An 18,588-nucleotide genomic window follows, 5' to 3' on the forward strand; every position below is an offset into this window, starting at 1 on the left:
ATTAATTCAACCATCCATGATTAATGTCAGTATCATATTATCATACTAGCATTAATTCATCCATCCATGGGTAAAGTCAGTATAATATTACAATACTAGCATTAATTCAACCATCCATGGGTAAAATCAGTATAATATTATCATACTTGCATTAATTCAACCATCCATGTGTAAAGTCAGTATTATATTATAATAGTAGCATTAATTCAACCATCCATGGGTAAAGTCAGTATAATATTATGATACTTGCATTAATTCAACCATCCATGATTAAAGTCAGTATCATATTATCATACTTGCATTAATTCAACCATCCATGATTAAAGTCAGTATAATATTATCATACTAGCATTAATTCAACCATCCATGGGTAAGGTCAGTATAATATTATCATACTTGCATTAATTCAACCATCCATGATTAAAGTCAGTATAATATTATAATACTAGCATTGATTCAACCATCCATGGGTAAAGTCAGTATCATATTATAATACCAGTATTAATTCAACCATCCATCTGTAAAGTCAGTATTATGTTATAATACTAGCATTAATTCAACCATCCATGGGTAAAGTCAGTATCATATTATAATACTAGCATTAATTGAACCATCCATGGGTAAAGTCAGTATAATATTATCATACTTGCATTAATTCAACCATCCATGGGTAAAGTCAGTATTATATTATAATACTAGCATTAATTCAACCATCCATGGGTAAAGTCAGTATCATATTATAATACTAGCATTAATTCAACCATGCATGATTAATGTCAGTATCATATTATCATACTAGCATTAATTCAACCATCCATGGGTAAAGTCAGTATAATATTATCATACTTGCATTAATTCCACCATCCATGGGTAAAGTCAGTATTATATTATAATACTAGCATTGATTCAACCATCCATGATTAATGTCAGTATCATATTATCATACTAGCATTAATTCAACCCTCCATGGGTAAAGTCAGTATAATATTATAATACTAGCATTAATTCAACCATCCATGGGTAAAGTCAGTATAATATTATCATACTTGCATTAATTCAACCATCCATGTGTAAAGTCAGTATTATATTATAATACTAGCATTAATTCAACCATCCATGGGTAAAGTCAGTATAATACTATCATACTTGCATTAATTCAACCATCCATGATTAAAGTCAGTATCATATTATCATACTTGCATTAATTCAACCATCCATGATTAAAGTCAGTATCATATTATAATACTAGCATTAATTCAACCATCCATGGGTAAGGTCAGTATAATATTATCATACTTGCATTAATTCAACCATCCATGGGTAAAGTCAGTATTATATTATAATACTAGCATTAATTCAACCATCCATGGGTAAAGTCAGTATAATATTATCATACTTGCATTAATTCAACCATCCATGATTAAAGTCAGTATAATATTATAATACTAGCATTAATTCAACCATCCATGGGTAAAGTCGGTATTATATTATAATACTAGCATTAATTGAACCATCCATGGGTAAAGTCAGTATCATATTATAATACTAACATTAATTCAACCATCCATGATTAAAGTCAGTATCATATTATAATACTAGCATTAATTCAACCATCCATGGGTAAAGTCAGTATAATATTATCATACTTGCATTAATTCAACCATCCATGATTCGAGTCAGTATCATATTATCATACTTGCATTAATTCAACCATCCATGATTAAAGTCAGTATAATATTATAATACTAGCATTAATTCAACCATCCATGATTAATGTCTGTATCATATTATCATACTAGCATTAATTCAACCATCCATGGGTAAAGTCAGTATAATATTATCATACTTGCATTAATTCAACCATCCATGATTAAAGTCAGTATAATATTATAATACTAGCATCAATTCAACCATCCATGGGTGAAGTCAGTATTATATTATAATACTAGTATTAATTCAACCATCCATGGGTATAGTCAGTATAATATTATAATACTAGCATTAATTCAACCATCCATGGGTAAAGTCAGTATCATATTATAATACTAGCATTAATTCAACCATCCATGATTAAAGTCAGTATCATATTATAATACTAGCATTAATTCAACCATCCATGGGTAAAGTCAGTATTATATTGTCATACTAGCATTAATTCAACCATCTATGGGTAAAGTCAGTATAATATTATCATACTTGCATTAATTCAACCATCCATGATTAAAGTCAGTATCATATTATCATACTTGCATTAATTCAACCATCCATGTGTAAAGTCAGTATTATATTATAATACTAGCATTAATTCAACCATGCATGGGTAAAGTCAGTATAATATTATCATACTTGCATTAATTCAACCATCCATGATTCGAGTCAGTATCATATTATCATACTTGCATTATTTCAACCATCCATGATTAAAGTCAGTATAATATTATAATACTAGCATTAATTCAACCATCCATGGGTAAAGTCAGTATTATGTTATAATACTAGTATTAATTCAACCATCCATGGGTAAAGTCAGTATCATATTATAATACTAGCATTAATTCAACCATCTATGTGTAATGTCAGTATAATATTATCATACTTGCATTAATTCAACCATCCATGATTAAAGTCAGTATCATATTATCATACTTGCATTAATTCAACCATCCATGATTAAGGTCAGTATAATATTATAATACTAGCATTAATTGATCCATCCATGGGTAAAGTCAGTATAATGTTATCATACTTGAATTAATTCAACCATCCATGGGTAAAGTCAGTATAATATTATAATACTAGCATTAATTCAACCATCAATGGGTAAAGTCAGTATCATATTATAATACTAGCATTAATTCAACCATCCATGGGTAAAGTCAGTATAATATTATCATACTTGCATTAATTCAACCATCCATGGGTAAAGTCAGTATTATATTATAATACTAGCATTAATTCAACCATCCATGGGTAAAGTCAGTATAATATTATCATACTTGCATTAATTCAACCATCCATGTGTAAAGTCAGTATTATATTATAATACTAGCATTAATTCAACCATCCATGGGTAAAGTCAGTATAATATTATCATACTTGCATTAATTCAACCATCCATGGGTAAAGTCAGTATCATATTATAATACTAGCATTGATTCAACCATCCATGATTATTGTCTGTATCATATTATAATACTAGCATTAATTCAACCATCCATGGGTAAAGTCAGTATAATATTATCATACTTGCATTAATTGAACCATCCATGGGTAAAGTCAGTATCATATTATAATACCAGCATTAATTCAACCATCCATGATTAATGTCAGTATCATATTATAATACTAGCATTAATTCAACCATCCATGGGTAAAGTCAGTATCATATTATAATAGTAGCATTAATTGAACCATCCATGGGTAAAGTCAGTATCATATTATAATACTAGCATTAATTCAACCATCCATGGGTAAAGTCAGTATCATATTATCATACTTGCATTAATTCAACTATCCATGGGTAAAGTCAGTTTCATATTATAATACTAGCATTAATTCAACCATCCATGATTAATGTCAGTCATATTACAATACTAGCATTAATTCAGCCATCCATGGGTAAAGTCAGTATAATATTATAATACTAGTATTAATTCAACCATCCATGTGTAAAGTCAGTATAATATTATAATACTAGCATTAATTCAACCATCCATGTGTAAAGTCAGTATAATATTATCATACTAGCATTAATTCAACCATCCATGGGTAAAGTCAGTATAATATTATCATACTTGCATTAATTCAACCATCCATGGGTAAAGTCAGTATCATATTATAATACTAGCATTAATTCAACCATCCATGATTAATGTCAGTCATATTACAATACTAGCATTAATTCAGCCATCCATGGGTAAAGTCAGTATAATATTATAATACTAGTATTAATTAAACCATCCATGATTAAAGTCAGTATTATATTATAATACTAGCTTTAAGTCAACCATCCATGGGTAAAGTCAGTATAATATTATCATACTAGCATTAATTCAACCATCCATGGGTAATGTCAGTATCATATTATAATACTAGCATTAATTGAACCATCCATGGGTAAAGTCAGTATCATATTATAATACTAGCATTAATTGAACCATCCATGATTAAAGTCAGTATCATATTATCATACTAGCATTAATTGAACCATCCATGTGTAAAGTCAGTATAATATTATAATACTAGCATTAATTGAACCATCCATGATTAATGTCAGTATCATATTATAATACTAGCTTTAATTGAACCATCCATGATTGAAGTCAGTATCATATTATCATACTAGCATTAATTTAACCATCCATGTGTAAAGTCAGTATAATATTATAATACTAGCATAAATTCAACCATCCATGGGTAAAGTCAGTATAATATTATCATACTTGCATTAATTCAACCATCCATGGGTAAAGTCAGTATAATATTATCATACTAGCATTAATTCAACCATCCATGGGTAAGGTCAGTATAATATTATCATACTAGCATTAATTCAACCATCCATGGGTAAAGTCAGTATAATATTATCATACTAGCATTAATTCAACCATCCATGGGTAAAGTCAGTATAATATTATCATACTAGCATTAATTCAACCATCCATGGGTAAAGTCAGTATCATATTATAATACTAGCATTAATTGAACCATCCATGATTAATGTCAGTATCATATTATAATACTAGCATTAATTGAACCATCCATGATTAAAGTCAGTATAATATTATCATACTAGCATTAATTCAACCATCCATGGGTAAAGTCCGTATCATATTATAATACTAGCATTAATTGAACCATCCATGTGTAAAGTCATTATAATATTATAATACTAGCATTAATTCAACCATCCATGGGTAAGGTCAGTATTATATTGTCATACTAGCATTAATTGAACCATCCATGGGTAAAGTCAGTATAATATTATAATACTAGCATTAATTCAACCATCCATGGATAAAGTCAGTATAATATTATCATACTTGCATTAATTCAACCATCCATGGGTAAAGTCAGTATAATATTATCATACTAGCATTAATTCAACCATCCATGGGTAAAATCAGTATCATATTATAATACTAGCATTAATTGAACCATCCATGGGTAAAGTCAGTATGATATTATCATACTAGCATTAATTCAGCCATCCATGGGTAAAGTCAGTATCATATTATAATACTAGCATTAATTGAACCATCCATCTGTAAAGTCAGTATACTATTATCATACTTGCATTAATTCAACCATCCATGGGTAAAGTCAGTATTGTATTATCATACTAGCATTAATTGAACCATCCATGGGTAAAGTCAGTATAATATTATCATACTAGCATTAATTCAACCATCCATGGGTAAAGTCAGTATAATATTATCATACTAGCATTAATTCAACCATCCATGGGTAAAGTCAGTATTGTATTATCATACTAGCATTAATTGAACCATCCATGATTAATGTCAGTATTATATTATCATACTAGCATTAATTGAACCATCCATGATTAAAGTCAGTATAATATTATCATACTAGCATTAATTGAACCATCCATGTGTAGAGTCAGTATAATATTATAATACTAGCATTAATTCAACCATCCATGTGTAAAGTCAGTATCATATTATAATACTAGCATTAATTGACCCATCCATGGGTAAAGTCAGTATAATATTATCATACTAGCATTAATTCAACCATCCATGGGTAAAGTCAGTATCATATTATAATACTAGCATTAATTGAACCATCCATGGGTAAAATCAGTATCATATTATAATACTAGCATTATTTGAACCATCCATGTGTAAAGTCAGTATTATATTATAATACTAGCATTAATTCAACCATCCATGATTAATGTCAGTATCATATTATAATACTAGCATTAATTCAACCATCCATGGGTAAAGTCAGTATTATATTATAATACTAGTATTAATTCAACCATCCATGGGTAAAGTCAGTATAATATTATAATAGTAGCATTAATTCAACCATCCATGGGTAAAGTCAGTATACTATTATCATACTTGCATTAATTCAACCATCCATGGGTAAAGTCAGTATACTATTATCATACTTGCATTAATTCAACCATCCATGGGTAAAGTCAGTATTGTATTATCATACTAGCATTAATTGAACCATCCATGGGTAAAGTCAGTATAATATTATAATACTAGCATTAATTGAACCATCCATGTGTAAAGTCAGTATAATATTATAATAGTAGCATTAATTCAACCATCCATGGGTAAAGTCAGTATACTGTTATCATACTTGCATTAATTCAACCATCCATGGGTAAAGTCAGTATTGTATTATCATACTAGCATTAATTGAACCATCCATGGGTAAAGTCAGTATAATATTATAATACTAGCATTAATTGAACCATCCATGGGTAAAGTCAGTATAATATTATAATACTAGCATTAATTCAACCATCCATGATTAATGTCAGTATCATATTAGAATACTAGCATTAATTCAACCATCCATGGGTAAAGTCAGTATTATATTATAATACTAGCATTAATTCAACCATCCATGTGTAAAGTCAGTATAATATTATCATACTTGCATTAATTCAACCATCCATGGGTAAAGTCAGTATAATATTATCATACTTGCATTAATTCAACCATCCATTGTTAAAGTCAGTATAATATTATAATACTAGCATTAATTCAACCATCCATGAGTAAAGTCAGTATAATATTATCATACTTGCATTAATTCAACCATCCATGGTTAAAGTCAGTATAATATTATCATACTTGCATTAATTCAACCATCCATGGGTAAAGTCAGTATCATATTATAATACTAGCATTAATTCAACCATCCATGATTAATGTCAGTATCATATTATAATACTAGCATTAATTGAACCATCCATGATTAAAGTCAGTATCATATTATCATACTAGCATTAATTGAACCATCCATGTGTAAAGTCAGTATCTTATTATAATACTAGCATTAATTGAACCATCCATGATTAAAGTCAGTATCGTATTATCATACTAGCATTAATTCAACCATCCATGGGTAAAGTCAGTATAATATTATAATACTTGCATTAATTCAACCATCCATAATTAAAGTCAGTATCATATTATCATACTAGCATTAATTGAACCATCCATGTGTAAAGTCAGTATAATATTATAATAGTAGCATTAATTCAACCATCCATGGGTAAAGTCAGTATACTATTATCATACTTGCATTAATTCAACCATCCATGGGTAAAGTCAGTATTGTATTATCATACTAGCATTAATTGAACCATCCATGGGTAAAGTCAGTATAATATTATAATACTAGCATTAATTGAACCATCCATGGGTAAAGTCAGTATTATATTATAATACTAGCATAGATTGAACCATCCATGGGTAAAGTCAGTATACTATTATCATACTAGCATTAATTCAACCATCCATGGGTAAAGTCAGTATAATATTATCATACTAGCATTAATTCAACCATCCATGGGTAAAGTCAGTATTATATTATAATACTAGCATAGATTGAACCATCCATGGGTAAAGTCAGTATAATATTATCATACTTGCATTAATTGAACCATCCATGGGTAAAGTCAGTATAATATTATAATACTAGCATTAATTCAACCATCCATGGGTAAGGTCAGTATTATATTATAATACTAGCATAGATTGAACCATCCATGGGTAAAGTCAGTATAATATTATCATACTTGCATTAATTGAACCATCCATGGGTAAAGTCAGTATAATATTATCATACTTGCATTAATTCAACCATCCATGGGTAAAGTCAGTATAATATTATAATACTAGCATTAATTGAACCATCCATGGGTAAAGTCAGTATAATATTATCATACTTGCATTAATTCAGCCATCCATGATTAATGTCAGTATCATATTAGAATACTAGCATTAATTGAACCATCCATGGGTAAAGTCAGTATAATATTATCATACTTGCATTAATTCAACCATCCATGTGTAAAGTCAGTATTGTATTATAATACTAGCTTTAAGTCAACCATCCATGGGTAAAGTCAGTATTATATTATAATACTAGCATTAATTCAACCATCCATGTGTAAAGTCAGTATAATATTATCATACTTGCATTAGTTCAACCATCCATGGTTAAAGTCAGTATAATATTATAATACTACCATTAATTCAACCATCCATGTGTAAAGTCAGTATCTTATTATAATACTAGCATTAATTGAACCATCCATGATTAAAGTCAGTATCATATTATCATACTAGCATTAATTGAACCATCCATGTGTAAAGTCAGTATCTTATTATAATACTAGCATTAATTGAACCATCCATGATTAAAGTCAGTATCGTATTATCATACTAGCATTAATTCAACCATCCATGGGTAAAGTCAGTATAATATTATAATACTTGCATTAATTCAACCATCCATAATTAAAGTCAGTATCATATTATCATACTAGCATTAATTGAACCATCCATGTGTAAAGTCAGTATAATATTATAATACTAGCATTAATTGAACCATCCATGATTAAAGTCAGTATCATATTATCATACTAGCATTAATTCAACCATCCATGGGTAAAGTCAGTATAATATTATAATACTTGCATTAATTCAACCATCCATGGGTAAAGTCAGTATAATATTATCATATTTGCATTAATTCAACCATCCATGGGTAAAGTCAGTATAATATTATAATACTAGTATTAATTCAACCATCCATGGGTAAAGTCAGTATAATATTATAATACTTGCATTAATTCAACCATCCATGGGTAAAGTCAGCATAATATTATCATACTAGCATTAATTCAACCATCCATTGGTAGTATGGTATGTATATTTTTTTCATCAGTATTATGCATTTTTGGGGGTTTAATGTGGACTTTGACTTTTGATGTTGTAGTTACAGTCTTGTTGATACTCGCTTTAAGGCCTTAGTTTGCAGACACTGCTGTTATTTCTGTATCTAGCATCTTACGTGAGTTAACTCACATAGTTTGCACCATATTATTGTTCTTTCTTGGTTGTTTCTGCTTGTCATTTTAGGTACATACTAACAACTCTCATCTCTCTTCTTTTCTTTCTATAATAGACTTTAACACACAGGAAAGCTTACTTGTGTATATTGGTAGAGGGTTTATGTCCTCCAGCATGCCTGAGCAGGGTTACAATGTATGTAAGTCTGGGTGCAAAGAGATATTTGTCAGACTTTTCCAGTCTCTACCATCTATGTCAGTCTATAAGTCTATATGCAAAGGGTTTGTTCTAACCTTGCCAGTCTCTACTATCTTCTGCAGCAGACATCCTTGCCATCTGCTGCTGTCTCAGCTTCTGACCACCTTCTCCAGTTAGCTGTCTTCTTTCTATTGTTGGTAATGGACTTCCAAGTAGCTTCTCCAGTCTACTGTCTTCTGCCCATTGCCACTAATGGGCTTCCAACGTGCTTCTCCACTCTGTTGATTTCTTCCCATTGCAACTAATGGGCTTCCAACTAGCTTCTCCAGTCTGCTGTTTTCTGCCCATTGCAACTAATGGGCTTCCAGCTAGCTTCTCCAGTCTGCTGTTTTCTGCCCATTGCAACTAATGGGCTTCGAACTAGCTTCTCCAGTCTGCTGTTTTCTGCCCATTGCAACTTATGGGCTTCGAACTAGCTTCTCCAGTCTGCTGTTTTCTGCCCATTGCAACTAATGGGCTTCCAGCTAGCTTCTCCAGTCTGCTGTTTTCTGCCCATTGCAACTAATGGGCTTCGAACTAGCTTCTCCAGTCTGCTGTTTTCTGCCCTTTGCAGCTGATGAGCAGAGGTGAGTCATTAAGTAGAGGATTTTTTCAACTGCTCAGTCTTCTTAGTGTGCATACAGACCTGCTCCACTTAAGCAGCATTTCATGTGCCTACTGCAGATGGCCCTTTCTGGCCCAGTGGCACTCCTTTTCCAGTCACTTTAATCAATGTTTTTTTATGTAACTGAGAAATTAAGGCCATATCCATTGACTCCAGTGCTAGACTTCAGTGCCAGATTCCAGTGCCTGGAGGGATATTCTTTGTAGGTATGTGACCATCATAATGTTTCATAAATCAGTGGTGGGGAACTACTTCTGGGACTTTGGGGGTAAATAGGTACTTTTGTTATCAGCATAAATTCAATCAGAGAATGGCATTGGGGGTGGTTCCCCCATTATTAAGGCCTTTATTAAGAATCCAGAATCACTTGAGTAATTAGGCAATATGGTATGAAAATAACATCCCACTGTAGTTAAATGGATGGGATTTACATTAGGATATAGAGCTCCTTACACTGGTTCCAAAGAAGCCAAAGCAAAATTAAATACATGATATTTTACCTTAATAAAGTCTGTAGCATATAAATTAGTCTGATTAGTATGGCTGGCCCAACATGGAAATCAATGCTTCACAGATCTTGTACTGTCATTATTAAAACAGTGCTATGCATTGAGAATGAATAGAAATTGGCTCTCACCTGAGACATCAGTGATGAATTTTCTTTCCTAGGTAGATGACAGCAAAGTTCATGAAGTTGGCAGATTGTGTTCAGGTCTGTTCCAATAAAATATACATGGGACCCAGGGAAGGCACTATTAATGTACAATAGTCACCCGTATATGCAATTTACAATTTTCTTTTTGAAATAATTGGAGTACACTGGTGTACATTTTTTTTAAAGTACCTTCCCTGGGTACTGTGTATGTTTAAATGGAATAGCCTTCAATAGTAAAATGGGAATGTTTATTGTATTAGACTTCTTTTGAAAGGTGGACATTGCAGAGAATTATAATTTGAAGACAGTGCAGGTGCTAAAATGTATTAGAATAAAAGCACCTTTGTTGGGTTTACAATTACTGAAAATTGCTTTCAGCCATGGAACATTGCCCCCATGAGTCCACACTAGGAGGCCTTGGCACACAAAGCCAAATTTCCAGGGATTGTTTTCTCCAAGTTACCATTCTCATCCCAACACAAGACCTTTGTGTCACTGTCTGGAACTTTCTATGCTGGTACGCCCATTACATTACTGTCTGGACAAGACATATCTATGGCAGGCTTAATGTCTTAGCTGACTTGTTATGGAGGAGAAGTCATGCACTTCACACAAAATAGTCTCTTTGCATGCATGTCTTGCAACGGATTTGCAATAGATTGCATTGCAACCAGGTGGAGCCACAAGCTGCCCACCTTTCTCTCACCACTCTTTTATCCAGAGGCCTAAGTATGGATGCTTTGCGGTTAATTTGGGAAGGGATTCCACCAGCTGTATTGAGTAATTCAGAAATATATGGTCAGGCAAAGTAGCCAAAATCTCATAAAATGGGACAAATTCTGGGTCAGTTTTCTACCTCATCTAGTGGCAGATGTTTCTAGAACACCCACTCAGATCAACCACTGTGATTACAAGTTTTCCATCCCTATCTTGTTAAGCTCCTATTGCAAACCTGGCTCTTGTCAGAGCCGCTCTTCATAGAAGGGAATTCGCCATGTACACTATCCTCCAGAAAAGGTTATAGAGTCGGTTTACAACACAACTGCAGCAGAAGTTCTGCTCACAGCACATATGGTCACCCAAGCTGAGGATACAGACCCTAGAGGTTTACCCTCAAAACCATCCAAGAGGGACTCTCCTTTCAAATTTAGTTTAGACCACCAAAATGCATACCTTCATGTTTCCTAATCCAAGCCTGCTCATAAATTCTCTGCCTCCAGACCACAACTGATATACATCTCTGAAACTGAAACACAATAATAGTGTCCTCAAAAACACAACGTGCATATCATATTCTTTTGTATCAAGATCCATCATTCCTCTCCTGTTCACCTCATGTTCTGATTCAACAAAGACATCTTCATTTTGATCATGTCCCATCTTTTCATTCATCTGGATATGCAGATCTCAGTTGGGTTCACGTCCTCTTTATTGTGCTGGTGTCTTCTGTTCTCCAGGAGAGTAGAATATATGCTTGGAACCCATAAATGAGACTTAATAATGAAAGCTTCAGACTACATGAGGCTCCAAATGGAAGGGACCTCTGATGGCTTATGATGATCATTCTGTTTTAGGCTATCTGCCAGGAATCTTGATTGATGCAGATGCCAGTATAATTGACTCGGGTGCACATCTCTTGCCCTCCTCATTGGACTGGGTTTCGTTTCTTCAGGAGCAAATCACATCTTTTGATAGTGGCAGGAGATGCAATCTGGAAAAGGTATTCCAATTTACATTTACAAACCAATGGACTTACAACCCTGATGGAATCAAGAGCTTCATTGAGGATGATAAATCAAATAAATCAGAACAAGCTCTTAGAAAGAAACATTTCTGTGAACTAGTGGTGGACAACATTTCTTGGGAAAGAAGGCACACCCCTCGAAGTGGACAAGGGAAAATGTATCATCTTTTTCAGTTGTGCAAACAGAGTCACTTTTCTGCATTAAAAGCCTTGGTACTGCAGATAGCTAACTTCCGCCTGGCTTTTCGAGGAGAAAGTAGACCCAGTCACAATTACAAATCTGGCCACATATCTTTTAAGTTGAAATGATGTTAGTGAATGTGAGCAGTCAAGTTCATTTGTCCAAGCTTTAAACTTCACCTCTGCATTAAATTTTGAGAAAATAGTAAAGTTATTGAATATTAAATTAATTTGTCCTCTTTCTTGGAAAATTTCATCCAAAAATGCTTCATGATGAGTATGTTGCCTTTTTTGGCACCATCTCATGCACCATCTCATGCACCATCTCATGTACCATCTCGTGCACCATCTCATGCACCATCTCATGCACCGTCTCATGCACCATCTCATGCACCATCTCATGCGGGTTTCACATCCACCATTTTAGGTCATTGCACTGCAACAGGGAAAATATAACATGTAGCTCAATCATTTTCAGAGTAGTCACATCTTTCAGAAATATTTTGGGTTGTTTAGAACAACAGACATTGCAAGAAACTAAACATTTAAATGAAATTAATCAAAATTTGTAGTTGTATGCTGTTCATTGGGAAAGTATAACAGTGATTGTACAACCAGGACCTGTACCACAATATACCAATATACTGGTGAAGCTGCATATCCATATCACACACTATGAGCAAAAATAGGTCTCAGTGACCTACTTTTCTTACTCTGCTGATTATATTATGTTGTTAGAATTAGGTTAGTTTATCTGACTTCATTGTATGCACTGTCATGAAACTTGATGGGTATATTCATCTAGGAGGGTACTAATGACCACTTTCAAATCTAGTTAACAGTGACCAATATATATTTCTCTAGTGACTTTGCAAAGTCTTCTTGGGATTATGCTGTGGCAGAGCAAGTGAGACCTAGCATTACTTGGAATTCATGTTAAGATATTTCTTTGACAAAATATCATACTGTTCATTTGCAGATGAGAGTCGAGATGGGAAGGTAGAGACAGCAGCCATCCCTCTTGAGAGGCTGAAGGGCACCTTTGGTACAGTGCAGATCTCCTGGACAACTGATCCTGGTGATGGCCTTGACCTTCGACCTTCATTAGGGACTGTGACCTTTCAACCTGATCAGAAAACTGCCTTTATCAATGTGGAATCTGTTGATGATCAGGTAAACCATTTTTTGCATTCCAGTGAAGACAAAGGCATATATTTACCAACACACTATTTGCACAAATGTAAACCAAATGTTTTGAGTGTATGTCTGCATAAGTCTGATGAAATACCATGTATACTCACTTATAAGCTGACCTTTTTTATTAAAAAATTTGCTAATGCAGAGTAGTGGTCATTTTATAAAAAAGATATTTAAAAGATTTGATATTACTCCATTAGCTTGCGAGCAAAACTTGTATTGTTTTCTCCATTCACATTATTTTGATAGAGTTACTAATCAGATAAATACAACCTTTATCCTTTAGCATGTGAAAGTAGCACTGCTTTGTTTTCCCTAGCAGACAATCTGCAGCATTATTGATGTTTTTCTCTTCAAAGTTGAGTCTTTTGATCATACTGTGCAACTGACACCTGTTCAGTTATGGCAAATATGATCAAAGTGTCTCTTACAGACTCCAAGCTCAGCCTCTAAATAAATAATGGTCCTTGTTTATGAATTACAGTATTCATTGTCACTATGATATCATACACTGTGAATTGTCAAACTTTGGTACTGTCACCATGATGGGGGAAAAAAATATAATGTGTACGATGGAGTACTTAAGTTAAAGGATATAGATTTTGCAGAGAAAAATAACAACAGTGCTGCAAAACATGACTTTAGTGTATCAGAGAAACAGATGCATGACCAGCACAAGAAAAGTCTAGTTGAAGAAAATTTGAATAATGGAAAGCCTTAATGCAAATTGTGAGTTTGCTTTGAACGAGTAGGCTCTAGGGTAGTTTTGGGTGCATTTGATGAAACAGAAGTTACCGCGACATCAAACGCTATGATCCCTGGCAGCAGTGCCTTGGTACCACAACCATTGGATGTTTGCCATTCACAGCAAATATGCATAAACAGTGGCACAAATAGACTGTAGATGGGCCCAAAGAATTTACAAAGGCAGGTAATGTGAAGTATCTAGGGACTGAGTTAGCATCTCAGTCAGTATTTAATGCATGGGAGGAAATTTCAAATGAGATGGTGGTCAGATCATTTCAGAAATGTGTTATTTCCAATGCAATGGATGAACAAGGATGATGAACATTTCATGAATTCATTCAAGTTATTCAGATGAAGAATCCAAGTCAGATGATGTTTATGATGACTGGATGACAGTGGAGGAATTTAGAACTTTATTTGGTAACTCAGATGATGATGTTTATGAGAACCGGATGACAATGGAGGAATTCAGAACTTTATTTGGTAACTAAAATGATGATGTTTTTGAGAACTGGATGACAGTGGAGGAATTCAGAAGTTTATTTGCTAACTCCAATGATGATGATGTTTATGATGACTGGATGACAGTGGAGGAATTCAGAACTTTATTTGGTAACTCAAATGATGATGTTTATGATGACTGGATGACAGTTGAGGAATTCAGAACTTTATTTGTTAACTCCAATGATGATGATGTTTATGATGACTGGATGATAGTTGAGGAATTCAGAACTTTATTTGTTAACTCCAATGATGATGATGTTTATGATGACTGGATGACAGTGGAGGAATTCAGAACTTTTTATTTGGTAACTCAGACAATGATGATGATGTTTATGATGACTGGATGATAGTGGAGGAATTCAGAACTTTATTTGTTAACTCCAATGATGATGATGTATGTGATGACTGGATGACAGTGGAGGAATTCAGAACTTTATTTGGTAACTCAAATGATGATGATGTTTATGATGATTGCATGACAGTCATGGAATTCAGAACTTTATTTGGTCACTCCAACAATGATTATCATGAATTCATGGTCTTGAAACAGATGACAATGTGTACGACAAAAGTGTAGACTTTGTTTATTATAATACTTTTGGAATTAATATATTTAATGATATTATGAATTGCATCATTCTTCATTACCAATTTAATACCTGTATATAACCTATAATTCAATGCAAGGATAGATGGATTAAAAATTAAATGTTAAGTTTTATAGATTTCAGTACATGGAGATGGATAAAATGTAAGTTGTTAGTTGTACATATTCAGCTCAGTGATACAAATGTATTTATTCTACATTGGTTTTGTCTTCATTTGTCCTATCTGTATGTCTGTACATCTGTTCAGTTTGACTTGTTTATTCTTTAGCCAAGTGCAACTCCAACTCACTGACCACATGTCATCGCATGCAGATGGATTTTACTTGCAGAAAACACGTTGACTTTTAGGAGGGTCATAGAGAAATTTACTTTTTGCAGCCCTAAAATGGGTGTCAACTTATAGTCAAATTACTTATAAGTGAGCATATATGATATCCAGAGTTAAATATAAATATTTATGTAAATAAACTATGGTATCTTCTAGAAAGAGGTTGGGGATGACAATTTTTTTGCACATGTAGCATCTGTTATGCAAATGTACTTGCTATCAAATGTGTTGTTATTCTGATATTTTTATTTTTATTTAGTACAGGTAAATGTCATTAGAACACAATGGTCAGGGTTGACAAAATGACACTGTGCTATTTGCAACATTGTATTACGGTATGGTCTACTCAAATGAGAAATATTAATAAAGTTTGGCTTGGAGGTGTCATTTGAGCACTGATGTAATCTTACCACAATTACATTGTTTTATCAGCCATATCTTTTTTTGACTGTTCAGAAGATGCTTGTAACATGTGTATATATATATATATATATATATATATATATATATATATATATATATATATATATATATATATATATATATATATATATAGAGAGAGAGAGAGAGAGAGAGAGAGAGAGAGAGACACCACTATAGCATGCTCTGTTATAAAATAAATTTGGATACAACATGGTTGTGGTGTGGTTCCCAAACTTCCATGTGCATGTATTTTTCATGTAATTAAAAAATATATTTTTTTGTACAAGTGCAACAAATAAGGTGTAAAAAGTTTCTTTCATTTTGGGGAAGAGCTGATGTAATTCAAATATGAAATAATCATATTGTGGCTCCTGAAATTTTGTATAAATGTATTTTTCTTGTACATGAAATAATAAGTGATTAGTAAAGACTTCTGTCTTTATCTGTCACTAAATTTATACTGATGTCAGTGGTATAGTGGTCTTGTGTGACTAGTAGAGACTTTTGTGTTTATCTTTCACTAACTTTATACTGATGTCAATGGTATAGTGGTCTTGTGTGACTAGTACAGACTTCTGTCTTTATCTGTCACTAACATTATATTGATATCAGTGATATAGAGGTCTTGTATGATTAGTAGAGACTTATGTGTTTATTTGTCACTAACTTTATATTGATGTCAGTGATATAGTGGTCTTGTGTGACTAGTAGAGACTTATGTGTTTATTTGTCACTAACTTTATATTGATGTCAGTGATATAGTGGTCTTATGTGAATAGTAGAGACTTCTGTTTTCATCTGTCACAAACTTTATATTGATGTCAGTGATATAGCGGTCTTGTGTGACTTGTAGAGACTTCTGTATTCATCTGTCACAAACTTTATATTGATGTCAGTGATATAGTGGTCTTGTGTGACTTGTAGAGACTTCTGTATTCATCTGTCACAAACTTTATATTGATGTCAGTGATATAGTGGTCTTGTGTGACAGTACAGACTTTGCCATTTATCTGTCATTAACTTTATACTGATGTCAGTGTTATAGTGGTGTTGAGTAACTAGAAGAGACTTCTGTGTTTATTTGTCACTAGTATTATACCAATGTCACTGACATAGTGGTCTTGTGTGACTAGTAGAGACTTTTGTGGGTACTGGTATTAACAAATCACCATGTTGGTTTCACAAATATAAAATCACAAGAAAATGGTAGAATTGCACCATAAAATTTGACAGAAACAAATATTTTGTATGATTTAGAATGACATATTTTGTATAATTCAGAAAAACACATTGTGTACAGTTCAGAATGATACATTTTTTGAACAAGTCAAAATGACAAATAATTTCTTCACTTCAGAATTTTAATGACAGTTATATACATGAATGTTGTTGCATCTTTAATTGATTCAAAATATATAAAAGATAGGTTATTTAACATGTGCTAAAAATATTTTTATGGAATGAGTGTCTTGGCAAGCTATCTGGCATGCTTGTTGACTACTGCCACAAAGATAATTTTCAGCAAAAATTAATTAACCCATGCATATAAGAGAATTTGATTTAAAATTTAAGTTTTTTGTTATGATTTCCTAAATTGCTATACATGAAAAGTGTTTACTTTCAAGCTGTTGACACTGATATACATATTTCTCAACTTGCAGATTTCTGAACCTGCAGAGTCCTTCAGAATACAGTTGTCAGCTCCACTAGGTGGCGCTACCATTGGGAATAGATCAGAAGCAATTGTGACAATCAATGCAAATGATTTTCCAGTATACTTCAAGAGTAAGCTCAATACAGTAGAACCTCTTTTACACAAACCGTGTTGTGGACACACAAATGTACAGAAACTCCTGGTTTATGGTCTGTTGCATACAACCTGTCCTTAGACATTTAACTGGTACAGAAACCCCTGGTTTATGGTCTGTTGCATACAACCATTCCTTAGACACACAAATGTACGGAAACTCCTGGTTTATGGTCTGTTGCATACAACCATTCCTTAGACATTTAACTGGTAACCAGGCTAAACTTTTTCCCTCATTTTTTGTGTGCTTAGAACAATGTGCACTCCATCTGCAGACAGCTGGTCAGTTGTGGTCACAAGACATTAATAAATATATGTATTTTTGAAACTGTGATATAATCATTAATAGCAACATATTTTACTTAAACATTGTGAATGCTGGTTACATCTAAAAAGTGATTACCTTTTCTAATGCATTTTTATAGTACAGTTGATTCATGCATGATAATTTTGGTTGTAAAT

At 32.8% G+C, this 18,588-nt stretch overlaps 1 protein-coding gene across 1 annotated transcript in view; it reads left to right on the top strand.

Moving 5' to 3' along the window:
• Positions 1-18,588, top strand: part of LOC149802116 (adhesion G protein-coupled receptor V1-like) — a 513,020-nt gene that overhangs the window by 132,450 nt on the left and 361,982 nt on the right. Inside the window, exons 18-21 of the mRNA XM_089956897.1 lie at positions 12,163-12,588; positions 13,492-13,685; positions 14,966-15,265; positions 17,981-18,104. Coding sequence (XP_089813023.1) covers positions 12,163-12,588; positions 13,492-13,685; positions 14,966-15,265; positions 17,981-18,104 — 1,044 coding nt within the window. The remainder of the gene's footprint in view (positions 1-12,162; positions 12,589-13,491; positions 13,686-14,965; positions 15,266-17,980; positions 18,105-18,588) is intronic.

This window comes from Sinohyriopsis cumingii, chromosome 4 (assembly GCF_028554795.1).
Source record: "Sinohyriopsis cumingii isolate HCF-2022 chromosome 4, ASM2855479v2, whole genome shotgun sequence".
Taxonomy (NCBI): domain Eukaryota; kingdom Metazoa; phylum Mollusca; class Bivalvia; order Unionida; family Unionidae; genus Sinohyriopsis; species Sinohyriopsis cumingii.